The 27,748-nt window shown below is 40.7% G+C and overlaps 2 protein-coding genes across 5 annotated transcripts; one reads left to right on the forward strand and one right to left on the reverse strand.

The window, feature by feature from the left end:
* The first annotated feature begins 1,697 nt into the window (after positions 1–1,697).
* Positions 1,698–12,846, forward strand: AK3 (adenylate kinase 3). Of its 4 annotated transcripts, none has more exons than XM_058823930.1 (6): positions 1,698–1,782; positions 2,203–2,520; positions 6,618–6,737; positions 9,585–9,757; positions 11,411–11,529; positions 12,450–12,846. In XM_058823930.1, exons 2-6 carry the CDS (start codon positions 2,373–2,375, stop codon positions 12,571–12,573), a joined length of 684 nt encoding a protein of 227 aa, XP_058679913.1. In that variant the 5' UTR covers positions 1,698–1,782; positions 2,203–2,372; the 3' UTR covers positions 12,574–12,846. The 4 variants fall into 4 exon arrangements, with proteins under 4 accessions (XP_058679913.1, XP_058679915.1, XP_058679914.1 ...); XM_058823932.1 differs by lacking the exon at positions 1,698–1,782 and adding an exon at positions 4,591–4,647 and having other exon boundaries at positions 2,418–2,520; XM_058823931.1 differs by lacking the exon at positions 1,698–1,782 and adding an exon at positions 3,381–3,497 and having other exon boundaries at positions 2,498–2,520.
* Positions 12,847–16,355: 3,509 nt separating this feature from the next.
* On the reverse strand, positions 16,356–25,149 carry CDC37L1 (cell division cycle 37 like 1, HSP90 cochaperone). Its single transcript, XM_058823814.1, has 7 exons — positions 24,924–25,149; positions 23,365–23,646; positions 20,997–21,087; positions 18,905–19,020; positions 18,506–18,628; positions 17,493–17,648; positions 16,356–16,545 (listed from the first exon to the last, which is right to left on the reverse strand). Exons 1-7 carry the CDS (start codon positions 25,026–25,028, stop codon positions 16,444–16,446), a joined length of 975 nt encoding a protein of 324 aa, XP_058679797.1. The 5' UTR covers positions 25,029–25,149; the 3' UTR covers positions 16,356–16,443.
* Between the last annotated feature and the right edge of the window lie 2,599 nt (positions 25,150–27,748).

Consider the following 27,748-nt stretch of genomic DNA (forward strand, 5'->3'; position numbering starts at 1 on the left):
ATTTGTTTGAAACAAGATTTTGATTACTAGTCACCATGAGGGTTACTTCTATACTCACTAAGCAAGAGTTAAGTTTTTAATTTATACCAGTACATTAAATGTGTGAAAAAAATAAATCAGAATATAGTGCAAGTTGTGTTACATAAACATTGACTACTCTGTTAAGATGTGAATAATTAACTCTGAATGAAGATGATGAAATGTCATTTTCCGAACATCATAATGAGGCTGCCAAAAAACCACTTGCATGTCTGTAAATACAGAATAGCTGTATAAAGACTTCTATACAAATTAGTGAACCATTGACCCCATTTCTTCCATTATTTCCTTTTCCACTTCTCAGTATGTCACAACTACTCACAAAACTACTAGAATGAGGTTTGGACTTCAGGAAAGATAGCTAAGGAAATGGGAACAATAATTTCTTTTACTACCTATTTTCTGTAATCTAAGTACCCACTTCAGTTCTGTAAAGGCCATAGCTTAGTAAGAACCTGTGTGTGTGGGAGAAGTGCCTTTCTATTCTTTACCACCCCTTCCTCATGAATCTGTTATGAAGTTCAGAAAGGTTCTAAATAGTCTTTAACAAAGTGATTGTCTTAGCATTCCTGTCTGGATTTCTGAGCTGCTCAATAGGCCTGTACAGAGGCAGAACCTCAGGCTTCCTTTTTATCAGGCAGATAAATTGTTGCTGCTTTTTATGCATGGTGGCATTGGAGATTAGATTTAATGATCTCTCTGACAAGTCTAGTTATTTGCTGGATATATATTTCATACAATACCTTCCATTTTCCCATATATTTGCTTTAGGAAGATTTAGCAACACATTTTGTGGACTTCTGCCATTCAGAAGTCTCTGAAGTGTGGAGCTTAAAATGTACTGTTTGGCCTCTAACATTTAATGGGCCTTTGCTGCCAAATTTTGTTTAAGGCTGTGGTGCTTTGGCAGACTGATATGTTGCCCTGGGAACACTGCTAAAGCCCCAAACGTTTAACTCTTGGTGTCCTAGTACAATCTGGAATAGAGATACTATCATGTTCATTTTTGAAGGTTCTCATTTCTCAGGGTAATGAGACTTGTGCTCAGAGTAAGCTCTATGAGCTAAGCCATTGCCTTCCTACTTAATTGTTAAGGCAATTAATTTTATTGGCTGGGGAGTTTGGGGGCTATATTCTTATCTCTTTACTGTTTCAAAATACCAAACAGTCATTTGAATATTTTCTTATGGCTTTAGTTGATTCAGTGTAAAACTATTGAAATGAAACAATGTTTTAAACCAGGAAGTTGAATTTAATTGATATTTTGACCCTAGCTCTGCTTTTTGCTCACTTTTCCATGGTGACCTTTCTGGGACTGTGATTGAGATCCATCAGCATCTCCAGAACCTGTAGCAGAAAGACCCACTTCTGCTGTGGACATGACTGTGAATACTCAGGAAATGGGACAATCTAATGTTTTGGCAAAATATTGTGTTCTGATGTAGCTGGGGATCATCAAATAATTTCTGTGGGAAAGGACATCTTGGTGTTTGGAAGAACACTACTCAAAACAAGGACAACCTGCAGCTGTTCACATTCAAGTGTCACAAACAAAACTCAGGCCCAGCTCATTAAAACACAGCTGCCTGCTGCTAGACAGTGGGAGCTTATTTGTGAGAGATCAGCAAGGGCAGGGCTGCTGCATGGGGGTGAGGGAGCACAGCAAAGTCAACCACAGCCTCAGGGCACCTGGGCAGTGCAGTGACAATGCCAGCAGCCAAGCAGTCATTAGGTGACGGCCAGGTAAGGAGCCACGTCCTAGTTCAGTTTGGGAAGTGGTGGAGTCACCATTTCTGAGGATACTTAAAAGGTGGGCTTGTGTCAATTTGGGGCATGGTTTAGGGATGGACTAGCAAAGCTGGATTACTTGTTGGGCTCGGTGACCCTTAAGGTCTTTTCCAAACCAAACGACTCTTTGATTCTCTGTATCTGAGGGAGGGCAGGAGCTGACGGCTTAGGGAGCAGCCAAAATGGGCCTGCTGGGCTGAGGGGTGCGGGGAAGCTGGTCATGGCCGGTTGAACAGTGATGCATAAATGCGGCCTGATGCGACGCTCTAAGATTCAATTTTCTTCATTTATCTTTTTATTATCGTTATGAATTTATCCCTCCCTCCCCCCGTGCACTTACGTAAAGGATCTTTCCTTCCTGCTCCTGATTGACAGCCGGAGAAGCTGCCGCCGCCGTTCCCAGGGAGGACCGGGCTGGGCCGGCCAGCGGGGCGAGGCGGCTCTCCTCGGGAAGGCGGCGCTCCCGCCGCGATCCTGCCGCGATCCTGCCGCGCCCCTGCGCGCCCGCGGCCGGAGCAGCGGGGACAGCGGGACAGCGGGACAGCATGGTGGTGCGGCCACTGCTGCGCGCCGTCATCATGGGGCCGCCGGGCTCCGGGAAAGGCACCATCTCCGCTCGGATTATCAAGCACTTCGGCGTGAAGCACCTCTCCAGCGGCGACCTGCTGAGGGACAACATGCAGAAGAAGACAGGTGGGCGCGGGGACGCGGGTGGGGATGTGTGCGCGGCGCGACGACCCCTCCTCCTGTCCCCGTCCCGCCGGAACCGTCCCCTCGCAGCGCCGCGGGAGCTCGGCGTGACACAGCTCCGCTCCGGGAAGGGACACACGCTCCCACCACGCATTCCTGCCCTTCCCCTCCGAGAAGGGAGGGCGCTTCCCTAATGGGGTTTGCTGCTCCCCACCTCCGTGTGCCCGCCGCGCAGGCGGAGGTGGGGTGACTTCACACAGCACTTCTGGAGGCCAGAGGCCACCGAAGTGGGCCTCATATCGGTAGCCCTGGGTCCTCCACACGCTGACACTTGCCAGCCTCTTCATGAAAGTGGACGGGGTTGTCCTGTTTTCGTTGTTTTGTTTCACCTCATTCCTTCCTTGTCTTGGGTGCTTTTAGTAAGCACTCAGTGGTTTTTGTACATGTTTCTAATAGTTCTGATAGCTTCTCATGGTTTCTCCAGCTGGAAGCATCTTAAAAGAGAAAAATATTCACATCTTTTAACAGGCAGGTCCAGAGGAGGGGGAAGTAGGGGTACCTGGAATTGTTAACACCTACTCCAAAATTACGCCTAGTCCTGATCTGGCAGGCATAACATAGTGACGCTTTCAAAAAAAAAAACCAAAACAAAAACAATGTGCAAAATTTTCAAACTGCATAGCTTTTAAAATTATTATTGTCTTATGAGTTCATATCATGATTAGGTTTCAGCAAGGTCTGTGTTTACATACAGTGATGCTTATACTAGATAAATAAACTAATTACTCTTGCTGAATAGGTCTAGCTTGGCCTCTGGCCTCAGCTGAGATACCACAGTCCTTCTCTCTGGTGGATTTTTGCAGTATGGAAGGTTCCCTCCTGACTTCCACATCTGCTTTTCTATATGGTGGGGTGAAAAGCCTTGTAAGAACCATCTCAGGCTGTACAACTTCAAGCTGTAGAATATTCCATTCACTTGTGTAAGTATCACTGTAGTATTATGCCAAGGTAACTGGCAGTCTCAGTTTTGGAATACTCATAAGCATGTTTGGAGGCGAAGCAGCTGTGATGTGATTCCCATGTCTTCACACAAACTTTATTTACTCAGTAAGGATAATGACTTCAGTACAATGACTGACTTTACTGTAGTTGATATTGTAGATACTGTAAGTTAAGAATTTGTGAGGAGTACACCTGTGTAGACAGACCCGATTATATTCATGCTATTTCTATTTGGTTTCTATCATATGTTTTTATTTACAGAGGGTCACAAAACTGTTCTGTTATGAACTTTCAGTGGAAGATGTGGTGGGTAGCCATTCCAAGAAAACAAAGGAAATGTTATTTTACCAAGTGTTTTGAGGTTTAAAATATTTACTAAATTCTTTTGGTTTTGTGCAAGACCACAGAGCACCAGAATCATGATAAAGGTTGTGCGAGAAGAGGAAATTCCAAGTGGAAATATCATATTGCTTGAATTGAGCTGAGAGCCTGAAGTGATGCAGAGAAGTGATTATGCAAAGAATTCTAGGTGGGTTGGACAGAGGAAGGAGAGCAAACATGTGAAATGGAAGTTTAGCAGAGACATTAAAAACCAGAATATAAGGAAAGAAGTCAGCGGACAGCTTAAGAGGTGAAGTTTGCTCTAAATTAGCTACAGCAGAATTAAGCAGAATCTGCTACAGAGTTTCTCATTCACTAGTAAACCTAGATGAAACTCTATTGCAATTTCATTGAAAGTCAGTCACTAGTTTCAGAAATGGTTCCCAGAGGGTTGACATGAAGTATGAGGTAGGAGGACTAGGTAGTACACTGAAAATAAGAGATCAACTGAGAGGCAACTGAGAGAGCCTAGACAGTCAAGGCAAAGATCCATGAGTTTTGACAACAGAAGAGTCCTGCAATTTCCAGTTCTTTGGGAAAGGAGTTACACTAAGATGGGCAGTTAAAGCCCTTGGAAAATTAGATATAGCTAATAGTAGTTTTATGGTGCAAATTTTCTATTTGCTGTCTTGTGAAAATGGACATTGTTGAAAAGTCCTGTTGAAGATGAGTGTTCTTATCATTCTGCAGTTATTATCATGTTCTTTTGGACAGTGGAGAGTCTGTGACCACTTCTCTAATGCTAAGGTAATTATTGTCTGGTTATGGCTAGAGCTTGACTGCTGTAATGTGGTTAGAACCTGCTGATCCTTTGTAAAGCCATGGAACATGGATACCTGTCATCACCTATAAAGAAAAGAAACCTGTGTTACCTGTAATTCTGAAGATTGCCATGCCTTTATGGTTTCAGATCCAACCTGTAAAAAACCCTAAACCAAATAAAACCTACAAAACCCCATGAAATCCCACTCCCAATAGCAGGAGTGGGGACGGGGAACCTGCTCTGAGCTAGTGCATATAGATGACTATTTGGGTATGGTTCTGCCTATTTTTTCCCCTCTGTAATAGCGACTTTCTAAATTATCTGAGTTCTGTAAAGGGAGGCAAAAGGCAGTGTTTTTCAAGCTCTGTTGGTCTAATAATGGCTTGCCATATTCTAAACATTTCTGGGCCCAAAAACTCATGAATCTTTCTAAAGTAAGTTAGAATTGCTCCCTGTGAACCTTGTCTTGTAAATATTTTTAGGCTCTTGTGGCTAGAGCAATGCTGCAACATAAATCAGTAGCAGAGCCAAGCATCAAGTACACATTAAACTATCTAGACATGATTTATTCCTTCTCTCAACCCACTTTTTTTTTTTTTTCTCAACCCCAGGGTACATGGTTCAAAGCACACCAGAATAATAAAAAAAGATATGAAGAAGGGAGGTAGGGAAGAGACACTTTGTACACAGACAGACAGTCATCTTCTTTCCAGTTTGTGATGTGCTGGAGGACTCAGGCACCACAGTCTGACTCTTTTCCATATAGTGAGCACGTTTTGAAGTCTGGACAAGGTGCACAGTGCCTGTTTCTAAATGGTCTTTGTACTTTTCAAAGCCTGACTACAGATATGAACAGCCAGGAAGGGAAAATTGTTTTGTTTTGTTTTGTTTTTTCTCATCACCAAATGCAAATCCTATTTGCATTATTTGGGGTATGTACTGCTTTTCAGTTGCCTCACCTGAAGAAGGGCCTCTGTCCTGTTGTACATTTCATCCACTGAGTGATGGGTCTGGCCTTCTGCTGAAAGTGGTCATATCTGCCTGGGTATCTCCATCCATCTCATTCTCTCTTTAGTTTTCTGTAACTAGACCTTAACTGGTTGCAAGTAAAGGCTTCTGCAGACCCACAATAAAACCAGTCTAGCTGCAATTCTGGGTTATGTAACAGAATTGGGTAATTGCTTTATAAATGAAAGATATGGCAACTTTGTGCCTAGGACACAACCCAGGCAACTGAATTTCTTCCTGGCTATATGCATGATTTGGGTGAACTACAGCATGCTACTGCCTGCCATGTAGGAGCATAGTGTGATAGCTGGAACGACAATGCGTGGATGGGATTTTAGTGAGCCAGTGGGATAAATGACTGGTACTAAATGTTAGTCAGTTCCATGGGAAAATACTAGTGTCTGTATACTCCCATAAATAGTGTATACTATCTATAAACACGCTCTTGCCACTCTAGTAATCATAAAAATACATATCTGGCAAGCATGTCCCACTGCATACTGTCAAAGGCATTTATGTTTGTAATGAAGCCTAAGTGTAAGTTAATAACTGGCCACTAAGCTAAGAAAATAAACTTTTTTTCAGGAAGTCTGAGGGCTCATATCTTAATAAACTTGTTTCCTTTCTATTTTTTATTTTGAAGACTCTTGGTTAACGGTCTCTCCTCACTTTAGTTTTTAGAACTTCATATTTCGAATACATACTAGTAAATTTACTCAGAGGGTGTGTGTTTTGCCCTACAGGTGGATCTAATTAATCTGATATGTATTTGTATGGTCAGATCCTAGTTGATCATCTTGATATTTTTTAATTTTGGTAAGCATGCTGTCTATCTTGTTTACAACTTTTCTCTGTCACCCAATCAAAACAATGTTTTTGCAGGCTTGTAGCTTTTTCTCACTTGCTGGAGGTCAGAGATAGTGTAATCCAACTTTTACTTTTGCAGAAGTGGGAATCCTTGCCAAGTCCTACATTGACCAAGGGCAGCTTATTCCAGATCACATCATGACACAACTAATGCTGAATGAGATCAAAGGTTTAGACCAGTACAACTGGCTATTGGATGGTAAGTTATCATGTTGGATATCACTGTATATGGAGAGAAAATCTGCTCTGGAAAACTTGGGACTGCTTTGGTGGCTGCTAGCCAGCTTGTTGTGAAACTTTCAGCAGATAGTCTGCCCCAGTTTCTTTGGCTGACAAATGCTTTGGATGTACTCTGCCCTCAGAACATTACAGGGATATTTAACTCATGTTAAAAAAGGTAGTTCAACACTACAGAAAAATTTCAAAACTGGCAATTCTGGTATTTTTTATGATAATTCATATGGTATTTCCCCATTAAAATAGGCATTGAGAAGTTTCTTTTTTAAAGTATTTTCTTATTAAAGTCCTTGGGGAATGGAAAACTTTTGAAGGATGAGGCCTTGGAATTATCTAAACAGCAAGGCAGGAATGTGATGCAGTAACAAGGTAAGTATGGAAAAGTACTGCAGCAGTGTGGAGTGTAATTAAAACTATTGCTCAATTGCCCTAAGAGGTCTCCTTCATTTGCTGTTTGGTTCTGTTCTCCAGAATGAACTGTTTTGCAGTTCTGCAGTGTAAGCTCATTGCTTCAGCACTCTTGCTAGAGAAAATGCATTTGCTGTTGTCTCATGAGCTGGATGGCTCTTGTTATTCCAGCCCCTGGGAATACATTTGGATGCCCAGCACATAAATAGTGTCTGGGCTGGATACGTGTTTTTTCAAACTCTCGTCACAACCTGCCTCAGTAGATAAAAAAGTTATTGGTGTGGCTTTCTATTTAGAGGGAGTGAAAAATCCACAGTGGCCTCTGTCCCTGAGTGCTTTATTATAGTTATATTTATATAGTTGCTCCTACATACAGTGATATGTTCTCATGGCTTTAGTCACAGCTGGGCTCCTTCCTGAGAGAAAGCCTTTATTCCCACAGTGAACAGTACAATGAAACCTACACCATAAAGCAGAGAATGGCAGATATTGGGTTTTTTTCCTTTAGTTTCAGGTCCCATGTACACACAGTTCCAGTCTTGTGGATCTGGATGTGTAGCAGTATAGTAGTAGTAGCTGTGCCCGCTGGCAGCTCTCAGCAGGAGGATTGTGTCAAGACCATAAGAGAATAAATCAATTTCTACTGCATGTTAATGTGCTGCCTTTAAACTTATGCAGCAGAAAGTTTGTCTGCATCAGCATTTGTAATGAGACCCAGTAAATTACTCTAGGGATAGCTCTGGCATAATGGGCTTCACAAGAACAACACTGTTCTCTTGAAATGTTAACCCATAATCTTAAGTTTGGTAACTGCAATGCAGAACAAACAGATGGGGTCAGTTATCTCAAACTAGAGCTGCTGAACCGCTTGCATGTTCACTTAGCCAAACACCCATTTACTGCCTTACAACAGGTTGGTGGCTTCTGGAGTCATAGCAGATGTAGCAGTCTGAGTCATATGTGTCTGTGGGTATAATCCATTTAGATTTACATGCTGTATAATCTAGAGCACTTTTCTCTGTGTTCCTGGAATCTTCATAATTCCTCACCTCTTGCAGATCTTTTTCTGTAGAGAGAGAATACTATGTAGAAAATATCAGTTCAATTTCAATGAAATACTTTCCTAAAAGCACTTCAATTTGTTGAGGAATTTTCTCATTACTCAGTCCAGAGCAAAATAAAATTTCCAGCTGCAATACTTAGAAACATGGTGGCTGCTAATAGCAAGAAAGAACAGCAGTTCTTGAACAGTGTTCAACATCAGTGTTGAAGACCTGGCTCTTACCATTTAGAAGCACTTTCATGCAATAATGTGAATGTGTGAGAAATAGAATGAGGGCAGCTCATGACTGTGATGCAAGCCAAGTACAAAAGACTTAATACACAAGCAAGGACTTGGTCTGAGTTAATAAACTCTGTCTTTTTGTAATGTTTTTCCTTACTCATGCAATGGACAGATCAACACTATGCAAGAGTTTCTTAAGTTTGTGTCTATCGGTGCTTGCCTTTATGAAGAAGTTTACTTGTACAGTATGATGCAAATTAGAAGCTACTGAAGAAAATGAGACTATTCTAGAGCTTTTTGAGGAGAGGAACTGTTCCAGTGAGTATAGGACACAATAGCATGTTCTGCAGTAGCTTTGACCACTGAAGGTCTTTGCTCAATACTTAATTTCAAATTCTTTGTGGAGATGTTGCCTGTCTTGTTCTTTGTTCCCACTGCACCCCTCTTAAGTTCCACTAGATTATCTAATAGTTTAAGGCATAGAATAAGGAGCCACAGAGTTCATGGGGGAAAATGCAGCACCTTTGAAGTGAAGAGACAGATTCCTGATCAGCCTGAGTGTTCTCACAGTTATCATATCTGAGGGCAGTTTGATATACTAAAACTTTCACAAACCTTCTAAATCCTGTACTGCCTCTGGTAAATATATTTGGCTTACTGCAACTGAGTAAAACAGGTTTGTAATGGCCACTACCTTAAGCCAGACTTACACAGCTCTGAAAGTAAGATATATCACAAATGTTTCTAGGTGGTTCTGAGGGAAACTCTTCACTGAATGTTTTATTATTCCAAATGTGTATATAGTGCTTTTATTCAGTGTAGTGGTATATGGTGTATATATAAATACAGGGTCTTTTTGCACTTATTTTTTGCACTCTTGGGAAGATTATTAGCTGAAATGAAGAAATAAAAGCTTGGAGGCATTTAAAAAGTTAAAATGCCATGACACACTGAAAGATATTGGAAAATCTAATGTCTCTTCCATCTTTATAGAACATGACAATGCTTTTTGGTTTTTTTTGCCGTGTAACAATTATTTTCTTTAATGACTCAATCCAGGTAATTTTTGCTATAACTCTGCTTTCAGAATTTTATGAAGTTGTTTCCTTTAAAAAGGTTTCCCCAGAACAGTTGCTCAGGCAGAAGCGCTCGATAAAGAATGTCACATAGACACTGTGATTGACCTAGACGTGCCATTTGAGACCATAAAGTGTCGGCTTACAGCACGCTGGATCCACCCTGCCAGTGGCAGAGTTTACAATCTTGAATTCAGTCCTCCCAAAGTGCAGGTAAGCAATATGCATTGCTGATGGCACTAAATAAGTACTGCATTGTGTTTGCTAGCTGCAGTAAAATATTGTTTGCATAATGTGTTTCAAAACACAGCAGCTCAGAACAAAAAGGCTCACGTCTTGGGAGTGCAGAATCTTTCTGTTAACACCCTGCTGGTATTGAGGGTATGTTAGTGACCTGGCAGAACCTCAAGGTGTTGGACAATGTTTTTTGTCCCCTGCAGAGCAGAACACCATGATGTTTTGTAAGTACTTGTTAGAGCTGTTCACTGATCTGGAATACTGTCTGCCTTGTGCACTGGCACAGGATCTGGGCATGGTCTTAGCCTGTTTGCAGCCTGTACAGTCCAAAATGTAGATTTCTTTTCCTTCCTCCAGAGGAGTAATGCTTTATATATAGGAAACCAGTCAGAGGAATCCACTTAATGCTTTCCCTGTGTTTATATTTAACCAAGATGGGTATTTTCAAGGGAAGAGCTGCAGTATTGCAAAACTGGATCTAGAAACTTTCAAGTCAGGGAAGCTTTTCAACAGATTAATTTTTAACAGATTTTTATGATTGAGATATCCTAAAGAGAAGATTGAAGATAAAGACTGTACATTGTTACCTTAAATTTTTTCAAGAACAATTTGCTTTAGTGCAACTCAGCTAAAACTGTATTTTATCCTTAACTCTAAATAACTTAGCTGTTGTGACATCACATTTCACTTGGAAGCTCTATTAATTTACATCAGATATACAGCAGGCCCTGGAGCTTTCGAATTTCAGTGTTGCAGGAAAAGAGGCCAGCTTGAAATACCAGGTAAGCACTGAAAGTGAGCAACTGAAAATATTGCCTTTGTTTTGTTTAAAACAAGGTGCTTAAAGTCATGGTTATTTTCAATTGCAGAAAAGCACAGGCAAGATGGAACAGAGAATTCTCAGGCTTACCAGAGTAGGCTTCAGCTGCCAGAGCTTTGCTGTTTAGGATCTGTCTTCCCTTTCACTAATTAGCAGACTTACCACGACACAGTGGACTGCAATACTTAAATTGAAAACATGGAATAGAGCTAAACGGGTGAAATGCAGTTGTCTCTATTATCTTAATAAACCTGCAAAATGCTTGCTTACTTAGTAGGAACATTTACACATTAGGTCCCTACCTCTGTAGGGAAAGCTTCAACTGACTCTCATGCCAATTTTTTGTAGAGCTGCTGTTAAATAATAACTCTTCCATCTTGCAACTTAAAATCAAAGGGCCATTAACTCTTTGCCCATTTTAGTATTGTCAAATGAAGGTCCAATTGGTCTCTTATTTCTTGTTATACAGGAATGTATTACCAACAGTATTGTTTTCTCTTGTACGTGAAGGTTTTGTCTTCATATTCCTCACGTTCTGTGAATGTTCCAGAGGACAAATTAGTCAAGTTACTATGAGCTAATATTCATTGGCAATACTGAAAAAACATTTTTAACTGACAGACTGTTTTACTGGAAAGTCAACAACTTAACATTCCAGACAAGAACACATGCAGCACCCTCTCTTTATAAGCAGAAATCTACATCCTGATTAAGTGGAAATTGATCATTATTTCAATAGAAAATTACATAAAGCATGCTTAAAGAGAAGTAAAAAGTATACTCTGGTATTTGCTTTTAACCATGATTAGGGCATTGATGACATTACTGGCGAGCCCCTTGTTCAGCGTGATGATGACAAGCCAGAGACTGTCAGCAAGAGGCTCCAGGCTTATGATGCACAAACAAAACCTGTCCTAGAATATTATCGGTGAGTAGTAAAATCTGTTCTTCCACATTCCAAAATATTACTGTGCATCAGCATAGTGATGAGCAGATCTCTCTGCTACAGAATATATTATACCACAACAGTGAGTGTGATGTGAGTAGCTGTGTAGCTTTCATGAACTCAGTCAGAAAACCCAGCAGAATGAGTATGATTTTCCAGGGCTGCATGAGACCTCCTGGAACCTGTGTGGTAAAATAACCTGTCACTGCAGCCAGCCACATTTAGCTTCATAAAGAACGCTATGCATTACTCAATACCTCCATAGTACTGCTATGAGCAACAACAGCTCTGGTGGGTGAAGTAACAGACAGTTCCTACTTTTGCAAGAATTTACAATATTTTGTTTTCTGGACATATAAGTAGAACACTGCTAATAAGTGCAAGGGGTCAAATAGAGAAACTGTTAGTGAGGATTTAAATGTGGCTGTTCTAAGAACATGACTGTGACTAGACACAGCTAACAAGACTCTTTAGGAATAAGTAGCTAATTCAGAATTATTTGCATTGTGGAGTGGAAATAAATTACTAGTTCTTTTAAGAATCAAAATTATACACACTTTCCTAACGTAAAGCTGCAAGCATCATACTGCTGATATATAGATTCGTAGCAGGTCACCATGTAGAGCTCTAGTCTTACCTTGCCTAGACAAAGAAATCAGACTCTGACAACATCAATGGTTGTCCTTCTTGTATTTCCATATTCACCACCCTTCATTGTATTCTTCCAGGACTGTTGAGCAGAAATCAATGTCCAGCCTGCATTTCCAATGCTACAGCTTTCTTGGTGTTACATCACATGCGTATTTTCACACTCCCGCCAGGGTAATCTTCAAGTGAGGTGGAGATTTTGGAACAATTAATCAATTTGACATCTGTAATGCTTTCTTCTTTTTCTTCCTTAGGAAAAAAGGGTTATTGAAATCATTTTCTGGAACAGAAACCAATAAGATCTGGCCACATATCTATGCTTTCCTTCAAACCAAGTTGCCAGATGTGAGCCAGAAAGATGCTACCAACCCCAGGTGAAAATGGGTCAAACTTCTGCTTATCTGTCATAGCTCACTCCCAATTATATGACATTCTGCAATCAAGGATTTGTCCAAGTAGTCTACCAGACTCATCAATAATTTAAGTCCAATGCTGTCCTTAACTTACACTGAATTTTGTTGCCTGTGGTTACCACTTCAATGCTGTATTTTTTTATATTAAATATACCTAATTTCAAAAATACAGTAACTGTCCTTAACAAAAGCCAGTACTCTTGTGTCTCTAATTTGGCAAACACATTTGCAATATTGATTGATGAAGGAAACACATTTCAGAATACATCTTAATTAGAAAGCACATTGACTGATTTACTCAATCAGTAAATAAAGCAATGACAAGAACATGCAAGCACATTCCTTGAACATGTGCCTAGCTGGAGCTAGCCAGAAGCTGTGAAGAACAATGACTGGTCTACAAAGAGTCATTTCAGACCAGAGCTCCTGTGTATGGAAACTGATCTTATGGAAAGATTAGCTTCGTGTTTGCTTACACAGATGTGACTTGATTTTGCTCACCATAAATTACACTTGTACCAGGGTAAATTATCTAAGCAAGTATTATGTTTCTATTTTTGCCCTCAGAGCAACTATTTTGCAGAAAATGGGAGTTTCAATGATGTGTAACACATTTGGTAAAGCCTCTGATTTTGTGTGACCCGGCAAGACTTCATCAGTAAAAAGATACTGAACAGATTGTGTAATCTGGTAAACCTGTAACTAGCTAGCTATATGATGTTGACCACTGAATGCCTTTTGTACTATCTTTGGAAACAAGTGCTCACTGATGCCAGCGACATGATTTCCAGTGGTCAAAATACTAACTTTGGCACATTATTGTAGCAATTTTTATTGTAGCAACTGGACTGGTTTTCATGTGGTTCTTGTCTCTGACCAGCTCTTGTGTTAATTCACTACATAACTGGAAATACAAACTTCCACAGTCCACAGTTCTTAACAGTCCAGGGACTGCAGACACTGCTATTTTTCAGTGACTCCTCCCAGCCCTTTTTTAATGCTCATCAGAGTGGAAGTTTCAGGAGTCAGCAAAATCTGAGGAACAAATGGTCTAGGTAATGTCTGAAGTAGCTGTGTCCTAATAATGCAGATTCCAATCTCCTTTAGCAGTGACTGTAAACAGCTACAGAGCTGGGGTGCTGACATACCTTGGACTGCATCTGCACATCGAGTTTTAGCATTAAAAATATTCAGACATATTTCAGTCTAAAAAGAGATAGCCATTGTAGAATTTGTGAAGTTTTCCCCTGACTATAAATTAACAACATAAACAGCAGCTACCAGTACAATCAGTTTTCCTTTCATTTAAAGAAAGCTTGCCAAGAAGATTGACCACTTGTACTGTCCTCTTGAGGAAATACCTGCTGCTGGTATTCTTACATTTTGATTTCAATTAAAAAGTCAAATTTTTTTCATCAGCATACATAAATTTCAGTGAACCAGAAGGAGGAGGGGAAGGAAATCTCATTATTTGACATGTATTTCTGCAGCATCCAGTTTTACCCCCTTGGAAACTTAAGAAATAACTTCTACTGTGTAACAGGTTGTTAGATCCACTGCTAAGGGTAGCAAGTCACTGTGCTATATTGCCCTTACTACCCTTGCGTATAACATTCAGTTAAAAAACAACCTGAAGTTACTTGTTTTCCTTTAAGTTTCCTTTAATATTTAACTAATTATTAAGGAGGAGGCAGTATTTGCTTACCCTTTCCTGGAGGATTTGCCAAGTTTAACCAGATGCAGTAGAAATTTGTATTTTTTGTCTCAAATTTGCATGTGGGACAGAACTGCTCCTTGCTCTATAGTCTGTTTGCAAAAGAAGGCTAGAGAACAGAAGTCATATGGAAAGCTACTTCTATGAGTGTATTTGCTATTGCATTGGTACTAACACTCTGGTATATTCTGCAGACTTGGCTGTAGGTAAAACAAAATTACTGGAATCTATTTCTCAAATCACATAATAATTAAAGTTGGAAAAAAATTCCTAAATCATTGAGTTCAACCTCTAACCATCACCACCCTGCCAAATAACTCACAGCACTAGGTGCCATGTCCAATCATTTCTCAAAGACTCCCAGGGATGGTGACTTCAACACTTCCATTTTAATGCTTGGCAAACCTTTCAGTGAAGGAAGTCCTCCTGATGTCCAACCTGAACTGCCCTGGGCACAGCTGGAGGCCATTTCCTCTTGTCCTGTTACTTCTTACCTGAGAGAAGAGGGCAAACCCCACCCAGCTATACCCTCCTTTCAGGCAGTTGTAGAGAGTGATAATGTGCCCCTGGAGCCTCCTTTTCACCATCCTGAACAACCCCAGCTCAATGAGCTGCTCCTCACAGGACTTGTGCTCCACAGCCACACCAGCTCCACTGCCCCTCTCCAGACATGCTCCAGCAGCTCCATGTCCTTCCTGGAGTAAAGGGCCCAAAACTGAGCACAAGATTTGAGGTGTGGCCTCACCAGTGCAGAGTACAGGGGGTCAATCCCTGCCCTGCTCCTGTTGGCCATACCATTGCTGGCACAGGCCAGGATGCCATTGGCCTTCTTGGCCACCTGGGCTCACATTCAGTCGATGGCACCCCCAGGTCTTTTTCCTGTGGGCAGCTTTCCAGCCACTCTGTATCAGCTTGTGGCACTTGTGGGGTTGTTCTGCATGAACTAAAAACAAGGTAGGCTATGACCACTGAACTTTTGAAATCAATATGTCTTCCAAACCTACATAAAATCAGGACAATTCAGTAATGCATGAAGAATATGTATGGGAGGCATAAGCTGTCTTTGCTACTTTTACAATTAAAGTATACATGACTAACTTGCTGTAATAGTAGCACGTTAGAAAAGCACAGCAGAGTTCTGGAGTGCAAGATTCTGTTGTCTATAAAATGTATTTGGATTTCCAGCTTCTTAAACAAGAAGCTTTTAATGCTTTTCCACTTAATGTTTGAGTTGACAATGTCAGAAACCCACTTTGGTGGAATAACATATGAAGTAACTTTCAAACAGTGCATGACACTTCACCCTATGTGACTTGTAAAAAGCTTTTTGTTTAAACTGAGGTCTTAGCCTAAACCTTGTACAAGTTCCCTTCATCAATGACTTCAACCATAACAAGACTTGGGTATAAAAAAATAATCTGAAGTTAGCCTGATGAACAAGAAAAGAATCAGACTCCCAGAAATCATACAACTCAGCATTCATTTGTAGACAAGTGATGTTATGTTTTAGGATTAAACCAAATTATGTTTAATGAAAGTACAATATAACATTTATATCCCCTTAGTAGAGGTAGAAAGCCAGTGTTTTAATCTAATCCATTCAGATCAGAAATACTGATACCAGATACTGATTTATTGCTATTAGTGATAACCAAATTTGAGAGCTTATACTGTCAGCAAGGTAGCATGAATACAGTTGCAATCTCCAATATTCAGAGTAAAACATATCCATATCTGTAGTAAGACAATAGCAGATTCTACCAAGAATCTGCTGCTTCTTGTAAACATTGTACTTGTGCAGATGTTTAATTTCTAAAGTCATGAAAGGCAAGGTTAGTAGCAGAAAACACATCCAGTTTCACATTCGGCAATATAAGAACCCTGCTCTTCAAGGACAACTAAAAACCTAGCAGCACATTTCAAACAATATTACAAGTTTTTTCTTAATTACTCACCCTTCAAAATCCCTCCCCCAAACCAAATCAAAACAACAAAAATCTGACACCAAAAATAAAGTGCAGTACCCAGAAAAATAAGTGTCAAGAAAATAGCCATGTTTGTTTCTTTGGGGGAAAAAAAAAAAGGGAAATAAAGGAGTACTTGGCCTCAGTCTTAAAAGTACTATAATGTGTCCATCATTTTGGATTCTTCTTCATCTCTTTGTATCACAGAATTGAAACTGCAGACATCTCTGTTTATGGAACCTTGTAGATCTCCTGTGTTCTGCAACAGATGAAAAACTGACAGCTTAATGCTTCATAATTACATAGATGGAGGGAGAAACAGAGAGAGAGAAACAGAGACTGTTTCCATTGTCCATGTTATAATGAGACAAATTTTCAATAGAAAGGAAGTAAGATCTGAAAACATCCTCCACCAGTATTTTGTCACTGTGTCAAGAATTTTTTTAATTTGCTAGCATAGCTTGTATTTGGTCTTAATACTTCTAGCACCTAACTGCACATTTATATAAAATTCAGCTGTTTGATCTACCTCTGAGAGGTACTTTAATCAAATTATTTCAAACATGTACTTTCAATTGTGACTCCTTTCCTAATACATAATTTGTGACAATCTTTTAAGTTGTTTCTTCATTACAGAATGTGGCCCTAACTGCAACTGCAAAAAACACCTAAGTATACCCTTTTACAGGAAGACTTTCCTTAAACTTGACTCTTCTTGCCCAAAGAAGTTGTGAGGTCCCTGGCAGCGTTGAAGGCCTGGCTGGATGGGGCTGTCCGGCCTATGAAAGGTGTCCCTGCCGTGGCAGGGAGTTTGGAAACAGATGATATTTAGGGTCTGCTCCAACTCAAACCATTCTATGACTCTATAACTTACTTGACTGATCCCATGATTCTACACTGCTTCTGGTGATGACTGGGAATACAGTTCTAAGATCTGATCAGATTTATCATGCAGTGTTTATTTTAGGAAGGAAAATGTAAAGGCAATGAACAAACATATACTTTTGAACTTTTGCTGATGCTGTGAATTCCAGCAAGTAAAAAGAAAGGCCATAAACGCCTTGTGTATTAATAACACTGCATTATATATCCTAAGCACTAGCAATTCAAGAAATAATCCTCTTTATATCTCAGAAAGGTACAGCTTCTCTAGGCAGGACCTAATCTTGCCTTAGTTCAATTGAATTTTGGAAATAATAAACCTACCTGTAAAAAAGATGTCCATTCTCCCACACAGCCAGGACTGACATTGAGATCATGGAGTAACATGGTCTGAAAGCCATGTGATTGTGACCAGATTCTCACTCTCGCCTTGAATGCCTCAAGTTCACTTTTAAAGGCCTCAAAGTAGCCTTCTCCTGTCTGCAAAGAAAAAAATGAAGTATTCGTTCTTTAGCAATTTGTTCTTTTGAATTGTAAGCTTACACAGTGCTGAAAAAAAAATCCAGGCAGTAATGACATGTTATACCTTTTGGGGAATAACAACTGTGAACAACTCAGGGATAAAGTTAGTCAATTTAAAGTTATGTTTCGTGTAGATTTCTTTTTAAGACAATCTGTAGCATTTATATGCATAAGTAAAGTAGCTGATTTGTCTGAGAACATGTAAAACCAAACCTAATTTTAGCCTGTAATTTATTCCAACTCAGAAGGTATCCTTACAACAGGTGCTTGTTGAAGCCCTTTGATCAAAAGTAAAGCACAAACTAACCCACATTTTAACTATACTAGTTTAGGTAATATTAACATCCATTAGAGTCTTGAACAACTAAACACAGTCTATAACAAATCACAGTTTCAGTTTTCCCACCTTTTTCCTACAAAGCTCTGGATTGTCCTATTTCAGTCATGAGAAAGGGACACTTTATATAGCTGCCTCACAGTAAGGGGAGACTTTGAAAACGTTTGTAATTAGTTACAATAGTCAGACCAGTTTAAGATCAGTTGGTGTTTGCTGTTGTTACTTAGTTATTACTTGTCTGCGACACACCTGCATTTTGCTTTCCACCTACAACAAGCAAAATTCACTAAGCTTTCATTTAAGCAGAACCAGAATTATAACGAAATGTTCTATCTAGAAAATAATTGCTATCAAAACTCTTTCCCATAAGCCTAAATCAGTCAAAAAATTATTTAGCCTCACATGGTTGGAAGAAATCCCTTCTAAAACACTTGTACTGTATCAAGAGTTTCTCACATTATTACCCAAGTTGACTTACTTTGGCTTTTTGGAAAAAGAGACGAAAACATCCTCTTGGATCCACATTGCAGCTTCTGGCAATTTCTATAATAAACTGCATTACAACTGCTTGGTGTGCTACTTGCTCCATCAGAGCTCTTTTCTGAAAAAAAAAGAAAAAAAGTTAAAGTTATGATTTAAAGATATATTTCTAAAATTCAGCAGAATTTCCTTTTGTTCCAGTTCCTAAGCAGATGTGAACTGATGCTTACAGAAACAAGAGGACTCATAGTTAGCTATAACTAGACATAAATGTGACAATGCACTATCAATAAAGTAGAGGGGGCTGGAAGAACAGTTAAACAGCTAATGAAATTGGTCACATTTCTACTATGCAAATAAGAAAATGTGCGCTTCTAAGATTTAAACATCTTCATACCTGTTCAGCTTCTAGATGAAAACACCACAACATGAGATACCTAGATGTTTCTTCACATACAAGGTATGGGTGATCAGACAAAAACCTTTGACTATCATCCCATCTGCTCAGCATGCCTAATAAGAGAAACACAGTTAAGATATTCTAAAAAGATAAATTATTTAATGCAGCAAGGAAGTTACCTGTATTGATACCAAGGATACATAACAACTTGGCAATTTACTAAACTCAGAATAATAGCATGCAGCTAAATTTGGGGGTTTTATTTATACATCTAACCAATGCTGAAAGAGCACTACTAGAAGGCATAATTAGTCTTTGAAGATACTAAAAGTAGATTATAACAGTCATGCACTTCTAGTAATGCTGATAATTTATTTTTAATCAGTTTTCACAAGCTAACAAAATGGTGCAGATATCTACTAGTTACAACACCAAATAGCTTAAAAATTTTATGGACAGATATTTACATTAAGTGATTCTAACAAACACAATTCCTCTAAATGTTTGCAAATAAAAGAACAGAACCTGTAACCTGTCAAAAATTAAAGTGCTTCTAAGATACAGTTTGCTAGACTTTTAGAGAATTCAAATTAATTATACAAACAGTTTGATTACAAAAACAAACCCCCACCAGTATTGGAAAGTTAATTAGAACTTTGAATGGCAGTATCATGGCACTAACTTCAAGTAACAAGCCAAATGTAAAAATCAGAACTCAATACTCATAGCGCTTCTTCAAGTTGTCCTATCTCTGACAGTCATTATTGGCAACAGGTACTAGATGTACAGCTTCACCTGTCCATCAGCACATAATTACAACAGGGCTGAAGATAATTCAATGGTAATGACCTGAGCTAATCTTAGTTCTAGCAAACAAATGCTGAAAGAGAAAGCAACAGGTTGTATTTCTTTTGACTGTTTTCAAGTTACTCTGTGTAAGTTCTTCATTGTTTTGAAGCCAGAAGAGGATCCAGAAGCAGGACTCATGCAATAACGAAGTCCACACTGCCGCTCGGCAGCAGCTAGCATGCAACAAGTGACTTCAGAAAGCATTAATGTACTGTGGCTTTCTACAATGGACTTGTGTATCACAAATTAAAATAATAACATGGCTTTGAACACAGGAAGTATAAAAAAAAATTACCTTCTGTAATAAGACTGCTTCTTTAACAGTCTAATTTGAATTTAGACAAAGAGTAATTTTGCCCAACTCTCAGCTAGGAAGCCTACAAGATAATATCCTCTTTTTTTACCTGCTGAAATGAACAGCAGGAGAGATGTTTTCTAATTCCAATATCATTACACTGAACAGTTAAGGTACTTAAAAGAACCTGTGCCAATTTACTACTATTTGCATACTCTTGACAGTGTTTTGCCTTTACTTGATACTTGAAAGGCTTGCTAAGGTTAACAGCCCTTTCTTTAAAAGCCCTTTTCTTTTTAAAGCCCTTTCTTTAAAACAGCTTTAAGTCACCCAGAAGCCAAAAAAAAAGTAAAAACAACTTTGTAAGAACAACTGAATTCTGCCAATACAGTCTTATTCTTGATTGTTCCAGAATTCCAAATATGGCTGTACAATACTATAGCATGAAACCAGTCCGAATGGCAAGCACTTCAGAGAACCATAGAAATTTTACATTACGTTACAAGATCAGCTTTGTGCTCAGTCGGATTTAAAAATTACAACAGAGCTAAAGTGACACCTAGCGGATAACTAAGTATAGTTTTAAACACACAATTCTGAGCATACATACTCTCAGTGCAGGTGTTAACAAATATGTCCATTTAATCAGCCATTACCCTTATAAATTAACAAGTAACAGAAAATAATTTAATAAAACATTTAACTTAATCTCCTTCAAAAAAGGAGAGAGCCATGGATTACCCATGCACTTTTATATACATGACTTATATGTCTAGGAATGTCCCTGCCTTTTCCCACTGGTGTGGGATATCCCTGGAGTCCTGATAAAATAAAACTGAACAGTCTGTCATTTAGGTCTTTCATTTATTAGCATTCATTCTGTACAAGAAGGAGCAAATCAACAAATTCTGTAGGAGCCACAAGATGTTGGAAAAACACACTCACCGAAGTGTCTAATCTTTTGTTCATGTTTTTGCATAAGTGGTTCAGACACAGCCTCATCTTCAATTTCTTTTCTTTTTTGATTAATAAAACTCTGAGGAAGAGAAAGATTGTACTATCACATAAAATCCACACATACTGTTTAGTGACATAAAGGAGTTATTATACTTTAATATGTTACTATTTAAATGTCTATGTTCTAATTTTAGAGTTGTATCATATTTGAGGAAGATTTTTTTCAGAAAGTGTCTTACCTAGTAACAGAATTTCAAAGTTTCCTTAAAATCTCTGAAAAACTTCTGTTTTCATATAGGAACTTACTGATTTATTAGTAATGAGAATCATGTACATTGCAGTCTGGATCAGGAGAAATTAGGAGATGTGATAGTGATGAGAAACTCATTTTTGCTTTTTTATGTTCTTCATGTCCATTTGTAGCTCTGCAGCCTATTATTGTATAACTATATAGATTCATAACTACAATTTTACCTACTCAGTTAGCAAGAAAGACAAAATACATTCCTAAAAGCTCAATCCTCATCTAGTTTCTTCTGAAACCAAGGACAACACTCCACCATAAAGCACTAGACAGGAATGGGGGCTTCAGAAGAGAGTTGAACAAAGAGGGGGAATTATCTCAAAATCTGTGTTTTTAATTGGACATTCTTCTCAATTATGCTAATTTGCTACACTCATAAAACTGTAGTTTATGTCACATGTGCACCTTCAGTGCATTTTTCAGTGTGTATTTCGGTGTGTAGCGCATGTGAAGGGACCCTTCACAAAACGTTAACCAAATTTATCACCCGACTGTGTCTTGCTTGTGACTTTAGGGCTCAGGAAAAGGCAATGATAGCTGTTGAAATTAAATTGTGAAATCAAAGATAAGATCCTCCTATTAAAAAAAGGTCATGCTAAACAATTTGTATTACAGTAGACAGTATTAGAGGCAAACTAACAGTTTCATACTCTGGGTCAGATAGGACATTTAAAGACCAAAGAGTTTTAACCATCCCTGCCCAGGCAAGAACATCTTCCACTGGATTAGGTTGCTCCAAAACCAGTCCAATCTCTTGCTTCTAGGGATTGGGTATCTACAGCTTCCCTGGGCAACTGGTTCCAGCGTCCTAATATCCTAATAATAAAAAAGAATCTTGCTTACATCCAATCTAAACCTACCATCTTTGAGTTTAAAGCCATTTCCTCTTGTCCTTCAGCTCAGGCTGTGATAAAAATGTTCTCCCTCTTTCTTATAAGGCGCTTTAAGTACTGAAAGGTCACATGAAAGTAAATTAGGGCTACCTGGAGCCTTCTTTTCTTCAAGTGAACAACTCCAGCTCTCCAAGCCTTTCCTCAAAGCAAAGGTGCTCCAGCCCTCTGATTAGCTCTGTAGTGCTTCTCTGCAGCTGCTCCAACAGGAGTCCTTCTTGTATTGGGGACCCCAGAACTGGGTGCATTACTTTGGGGTGGGTTTCAGCAGAGCAGAGCAGAGGGGCAGAATCCCCTCCCTGCCCACCCTGCTCTGGATGCAGCCCAGGACACGTGTGGCTCTCTGGGCTGGCAGTGCCCATGGCTGGGGCATGTCCAGCCTCTCAGCCACCAGCACCCCCAATTCCTTCTGGGCAGGGCTGCTGGGATCTGTTCATGCCCAGCCTGTGCTGACACTGGGGGTTGCCCTGACCCAGGTTCAGCACCTTGCACATGGCCTTGTTAAAACACATGAGATCCCCATGGACCCACTTCTGCATCTTGTTCAGGTCCTCTGGAAGGTTTCCTTCATGTCTGATAACTGCACCACTCAGTTTGATATCTGCAAACTTCCTGAAAGTGCACCCAATCCGTCGGTTTAATTTTAATGAAGACATAACACTGGTCCCCGCACAGACCCCTGACGGACACCATCCTTGTGCCATTGGACTCTGAGCCATTGACCCTTTGCATGCCACCAACCAACTACTTCCTTATCCACCTAACAGTCCACTCATCAAGAGAAGGATGCTGTATGAGAACACATCCAAGGCTTTGCAGAAGTCCAGATAAATGACATCTGTAACCCTTCACCTATCCACTGATGCCACCGCCTCGTCACAGGACACTGATAAGGCCACTGAAGAATTGGTCTGGCAGGACCTGCCCTTGGTGCAGCTGTGCTGAATGTCCCGAACCACCTCCCTGTCCTACAGGTGCCTGAGCACAGCTCCTAGAAAGGTCTATTCCATGGTATATTCCATGACCCTCCCAGGCACAGAGGCAAGTGACATATTGTGTTTTTGTGCTGTACATGACACAGAAGACACTCAGAGACAAGTAACAACTGGAATGAACAAAACAGGTTAGTACTTGCTTCCATGCACAATGATGTAGGTCATACCTTATTAAAAACTTCTTTACTAACAGGATCTGTGTTCCATAGATTCTGTCGTTCTCTCTGGTTTAGCGCTTCTTCTTTTCTTCTCCACTCTTCCTCTCTCCATCTCAACTCGGCAGCTTCAGTCCTTGCTTGAGCAGATTCCTGATCACAGGATTCTGAATTATGCAGTGCTAAACTACCAAATTTTTGCTGGGCTTCTGCTAGGTTCCATGTGCATTCTACAGAGTGCTTCACAAATTCTCTTTCTTTTTGGCAGGCTAATTCAATCCCTTGGCTGTATGTCTGTGAGGAAAATCAGACATGCTATTTATGGAGAGAAAAATGTTGATTTACAGTTTCTATAGAAGCAGACTGGCCTAAATCCCAAAGCTAATAAAAATGCACCTGGAAGGCACCTTAGATATGCAGCATTATAACAGCAGAAGTGATGAAGCATGGCAATGTACAGCTATGTCTTCCAGAAAGAGATTTCCAATTTGAGTCACCCTAAGTTTATTTGCAAAATCATGGATCATATGCTGCTATCAGCAATAGTCTCCAGACTGCAAAAATACTTTTGACACAGCTGAAATCCCTCTGGCTGTCTTAGGACTGGAACATTAGCAGCAGCCAAGTGTGAGAATACTCTGAATATAAACTTCTGATAAGAAAGGATTGGGCTTACGATGTCAGATCACAACAGTAAAGTAACTGCTGCCTGCATTTCAGTATTAGTACCCAAACAAATGGCCAACATCTTCTCTTGAACTGGCACAAGAAGTGGTATTTAAGTTATAAAGCAGCCAAGGCCCAGCACAAACACGTGCTCCTTCAGGTCAAATCTGTTGAGGATGTCACCACTCATAGCTGGGAGAGAAAAGGGACACCTTAAGCAACCCTATTTATATTATTTCCAGGTGTGTGCTCAGAATTCACACTCACTAATATGCCAAGCCTTTCCCACCAAGAGTGAAGAAAAATGCATCCATATGCATTAGTTCCTCAGCCTTCCACTGCCACGTTATGAAATCTTCAGTGCTGATAGCCTCTGGCAGGGGCATACGAAGGACAATTTGTGAAAGACTATCTGAAGGAAACTTTAACGCAAGTAAATCAAACTTATTGTCCCAACTTTGTTTGAGAATTACAGCATTTTTATTTCTGCAGTAACAAGAAGAAAATTCCACCGTTGGAAGGGTAACGTAATGGCAGCTGCTTGCGAGACCACACAGAATTCCTCACAACGCGTTTACAAATCGCCGCCTCGCCCCGGCCAACAGAGACACATACCGCCTCCCTATCTGCTCCCTGAGCACGGGGACGCCGGGATAACTCCATCCCAGCTCCTTCCGCATCGCCTGCCCGCGGTGGAGCTGTTACCAGGGCGGCCCGCCAGACCCCACCTGTCCCCACCGGCCCTCGGAGCCCCGGCGGGCGCTCCGGCACGGCCCCGTCCCGACACGGCGACCCCGCTCCCGCCGCCGCCCCTCCGCGGGCCGCGCCGCCCGGCACCAACCCGCACCGCGCTCCCGGGCGCCAGACGCGGGGCGGGGGGCCGGGTCTGCGGGGCACGGGCGTACCTGCACCTCCGGCAAGCGCTGGCGGAAGGCGGCAGCCTGTGTCCGCTCCTCGTCCTCCTCCTCCAGGGCGCCGCCGTCCCGGGAGCGCGGCAGCCACAGCGCCATGCCCGGTGCCGTCCCGGCGGCGCGACCCGTTCGCCGGAACTGGGGTAGCGACACTTCCGCCGATAGCAGCGCGGCTGGGAGCGCCCGCCCTCGGCGCGTCGGGAGGAGCGAGTGGCGGGCGCGCCTCAGGGGCGGCACTAGAGGCAGCGCGGCGGGCGGGGCGGGCCCTGCCGCGGGTCCGCCTCGGCCCCGGCTCCGCCCCGGCCCCGGCTCCGCCCCGGCCCCGGCTCCGCCCCGGCCCCGGCCCCGGCCCCGGCTCCGGCCCTTGCTTTGGCGGGCGCCCCTGTCCGTGCGTCCGCCTTTCTCCCTGCTTCATCGCTGTCTCTGCTGCTGGCCCGGTCCTGTGCCGTCGGCTGTCCCTGTGCCTTTCCCTAATCCTGCCTTTTCCGTGCCGCTGAAAGGCCGCTCACCTCTCTGCAGGCTGCTGCACGGCGCTGGCAAACAACCACGTGTGTGTATGTGTGTACATATATATACGATCCTTCAGTCCTAAGAGCTCCTGGGGTGCTGTCTAGGGTGTTGTAATAGCTTGGCTCTCATCTGGGAATGGAAGTTAGGATATAATGAGGCCATACCTTTGTGATAGCGCCCCTGCAGAGATTAAAATGTGCCCTCGTTGTAGCCCAACTTTTTTACCCATGGATTGGCTGTTTAGCTCTTCTCCCAAACACGAGGTGATGACTGATTCTTTGGGGGTGGTAGGTGTGGAGTCTGCAAGAAAAATACGCCAGGATAACTTTACATTAAATGGGAAGGTAGGGGACCTGTTGCTGTGTGTTGTTTATATAACAAAAGGATTACTGCTGTGGCCAAAGGGATAATACTAGTATGTTGCTCACAAAAGTCCTCATCAGATAGAAGAAAAAGAAAATAATGGTTTTCATTCAATCATTTTCTTGTAATCAAATGTTTCTGTGTAATGCTAAGGCCTATGAAATTTAGTCCCTGTTACAGGGGACGATAAAAGCCAAAAATACAAAATGAAAGAACTCCCAATGATAGCATTTTGAAGTTATCAGTAATAACACCAGGGGCCACTGAGTCCATTCTGAGATAGGGTCCTGCAGACCTGGACTGGTGCACATGCCTAAGACTAGACCAAGGAGTTTCATGTGAAAGTATTATTTTCTTTCATAAGATTACATTTTCTGGTGTGTTTCTGGCTGAGAAACCAAGATATTTCTCAGTTTGTGCATCTTGGACGAACACAAAAAGAATGAATACCTTCCCCCTGTTACTCCTCTCTTGTCTCATAAAGTGTGCTTTGAAAAGGTATCTTTAGTTTGTTGTATGTTTTGGGATAGAAGTGGATGTCTCAAGTCTTGTATGAGATGTAATTCAGGTGTAATCTTATTTATCTTTACAAGTGATAAGTTATTGTTCTTTCACATGTATCTCAGCATAATAAGATGCATTATTAGGCCCATTCCTCAAATGGAACTTTACATTTCTTTAAGATTTTATGATCTGGAACGTTGACATAAGTGGTAATGAGAGGTCACCGCCCACATGGACAGTTCTTACCTAATATTAGTAACAGCAATAGTCTATATGAGGATAATTGAAGTTATTTTGATTCAGATATGATTGATCTGGGATCCATATGATGCCCTAATAATAATATGGCTATTGTCTGTTGAGATTTCTGTCTGTATAGAAGACACATGATGTAAATGAAGATCTAAATTAATGATGGACTAGTGGTTTTAGTGCCCCTTTACATACCTGGAACTGATCATAAGAGGAGTCTCAGTGTTTTTCCTGTACCTTACTATATGTTAATGTATGTTGTGTTTGAAGATTGTTTTTTAAGAAATGGTGTAGGCTACTGTGGCTACTGACAAGCAAGCCCATGCTGAAGCCATCTGCAAAACAGGTATGCAACAAGTTTAGAGGAACAGTATATTTCTTATCTATTTGATCCAAAGTCTTCTTGATGGTTTTCCAAATTACTCTTACTACCTGTGTGTTTCTCTAAAATTGTTTACATCTGGCTCTCAAGACGCTTTTCTTTGAGTAGCATGATTGCTTTTCCTTTCCCCTCTGGTTGTCCTTGACACAAGTGGAAAACTACACATGGAACTATTATTCTCATTAATGCCTTTTCCCAGTCTCAAGGCAGATGCAGCTCTGAGCACATGACTCTTCGATGTCTATGCAATGAAACCCCACAGCCATGTTATGACCAGAAGTGGGAAATATAACCACTTCCAAAGAGTAGTTTCTTACACGTTTACTAAACCAAGTAATTCACATGAAGTACGTCTTGTTAGATAAGTTCATCTTTTTTCTTACCACACATTAGGGTTTTTTGTGCCTGTCACCTTCATCAGTAGGTGTTGACAAACAGTGAAGTAGCACATTTTCTTAGAGAAAACGTTGCTTAGGTCAACCATCTTTAAAAAAGACTATTGCTAAAATATTGTCTGAAAACACTCCTGTCATTCAAAGAAGGACGTTGATGCCTTAAAAAAAAAAGAGTAACAAATATTAATAAAACAAGAAGAATGCAGTTGAATGCATCTTCTCTAAATAGGTAGAATGTCTGACATTTATGCCCAAGTAAAATCAGTGGTAAAATTCCAATTTACTTCAAAGGGGTCAGAACTTCACTCCAGGGTGTGCAAAGAGCATTTGAATAAGACATAATTCATTGTAGCAAAATAGACAAGAGCTAAAGGCAGACAAATTTGAATTTGTTTCTTAAAAGGTATTTCACA

This window comes from Ammospiza caudacuta, chromosome Z (assembly GCF_027887145.1).
Source record: "Ammospiza caudacuta isolate bAmmCau1 chromosome Z, bAmmCau1.pri, whole genome shotgun sequence".
Taxonomy (NCBI): Eukaryota; Metazoa; Chordata; class Aves; order Passeriformes; family Passerellidae; genus Ammospiza; species Ammospiza caudacuta.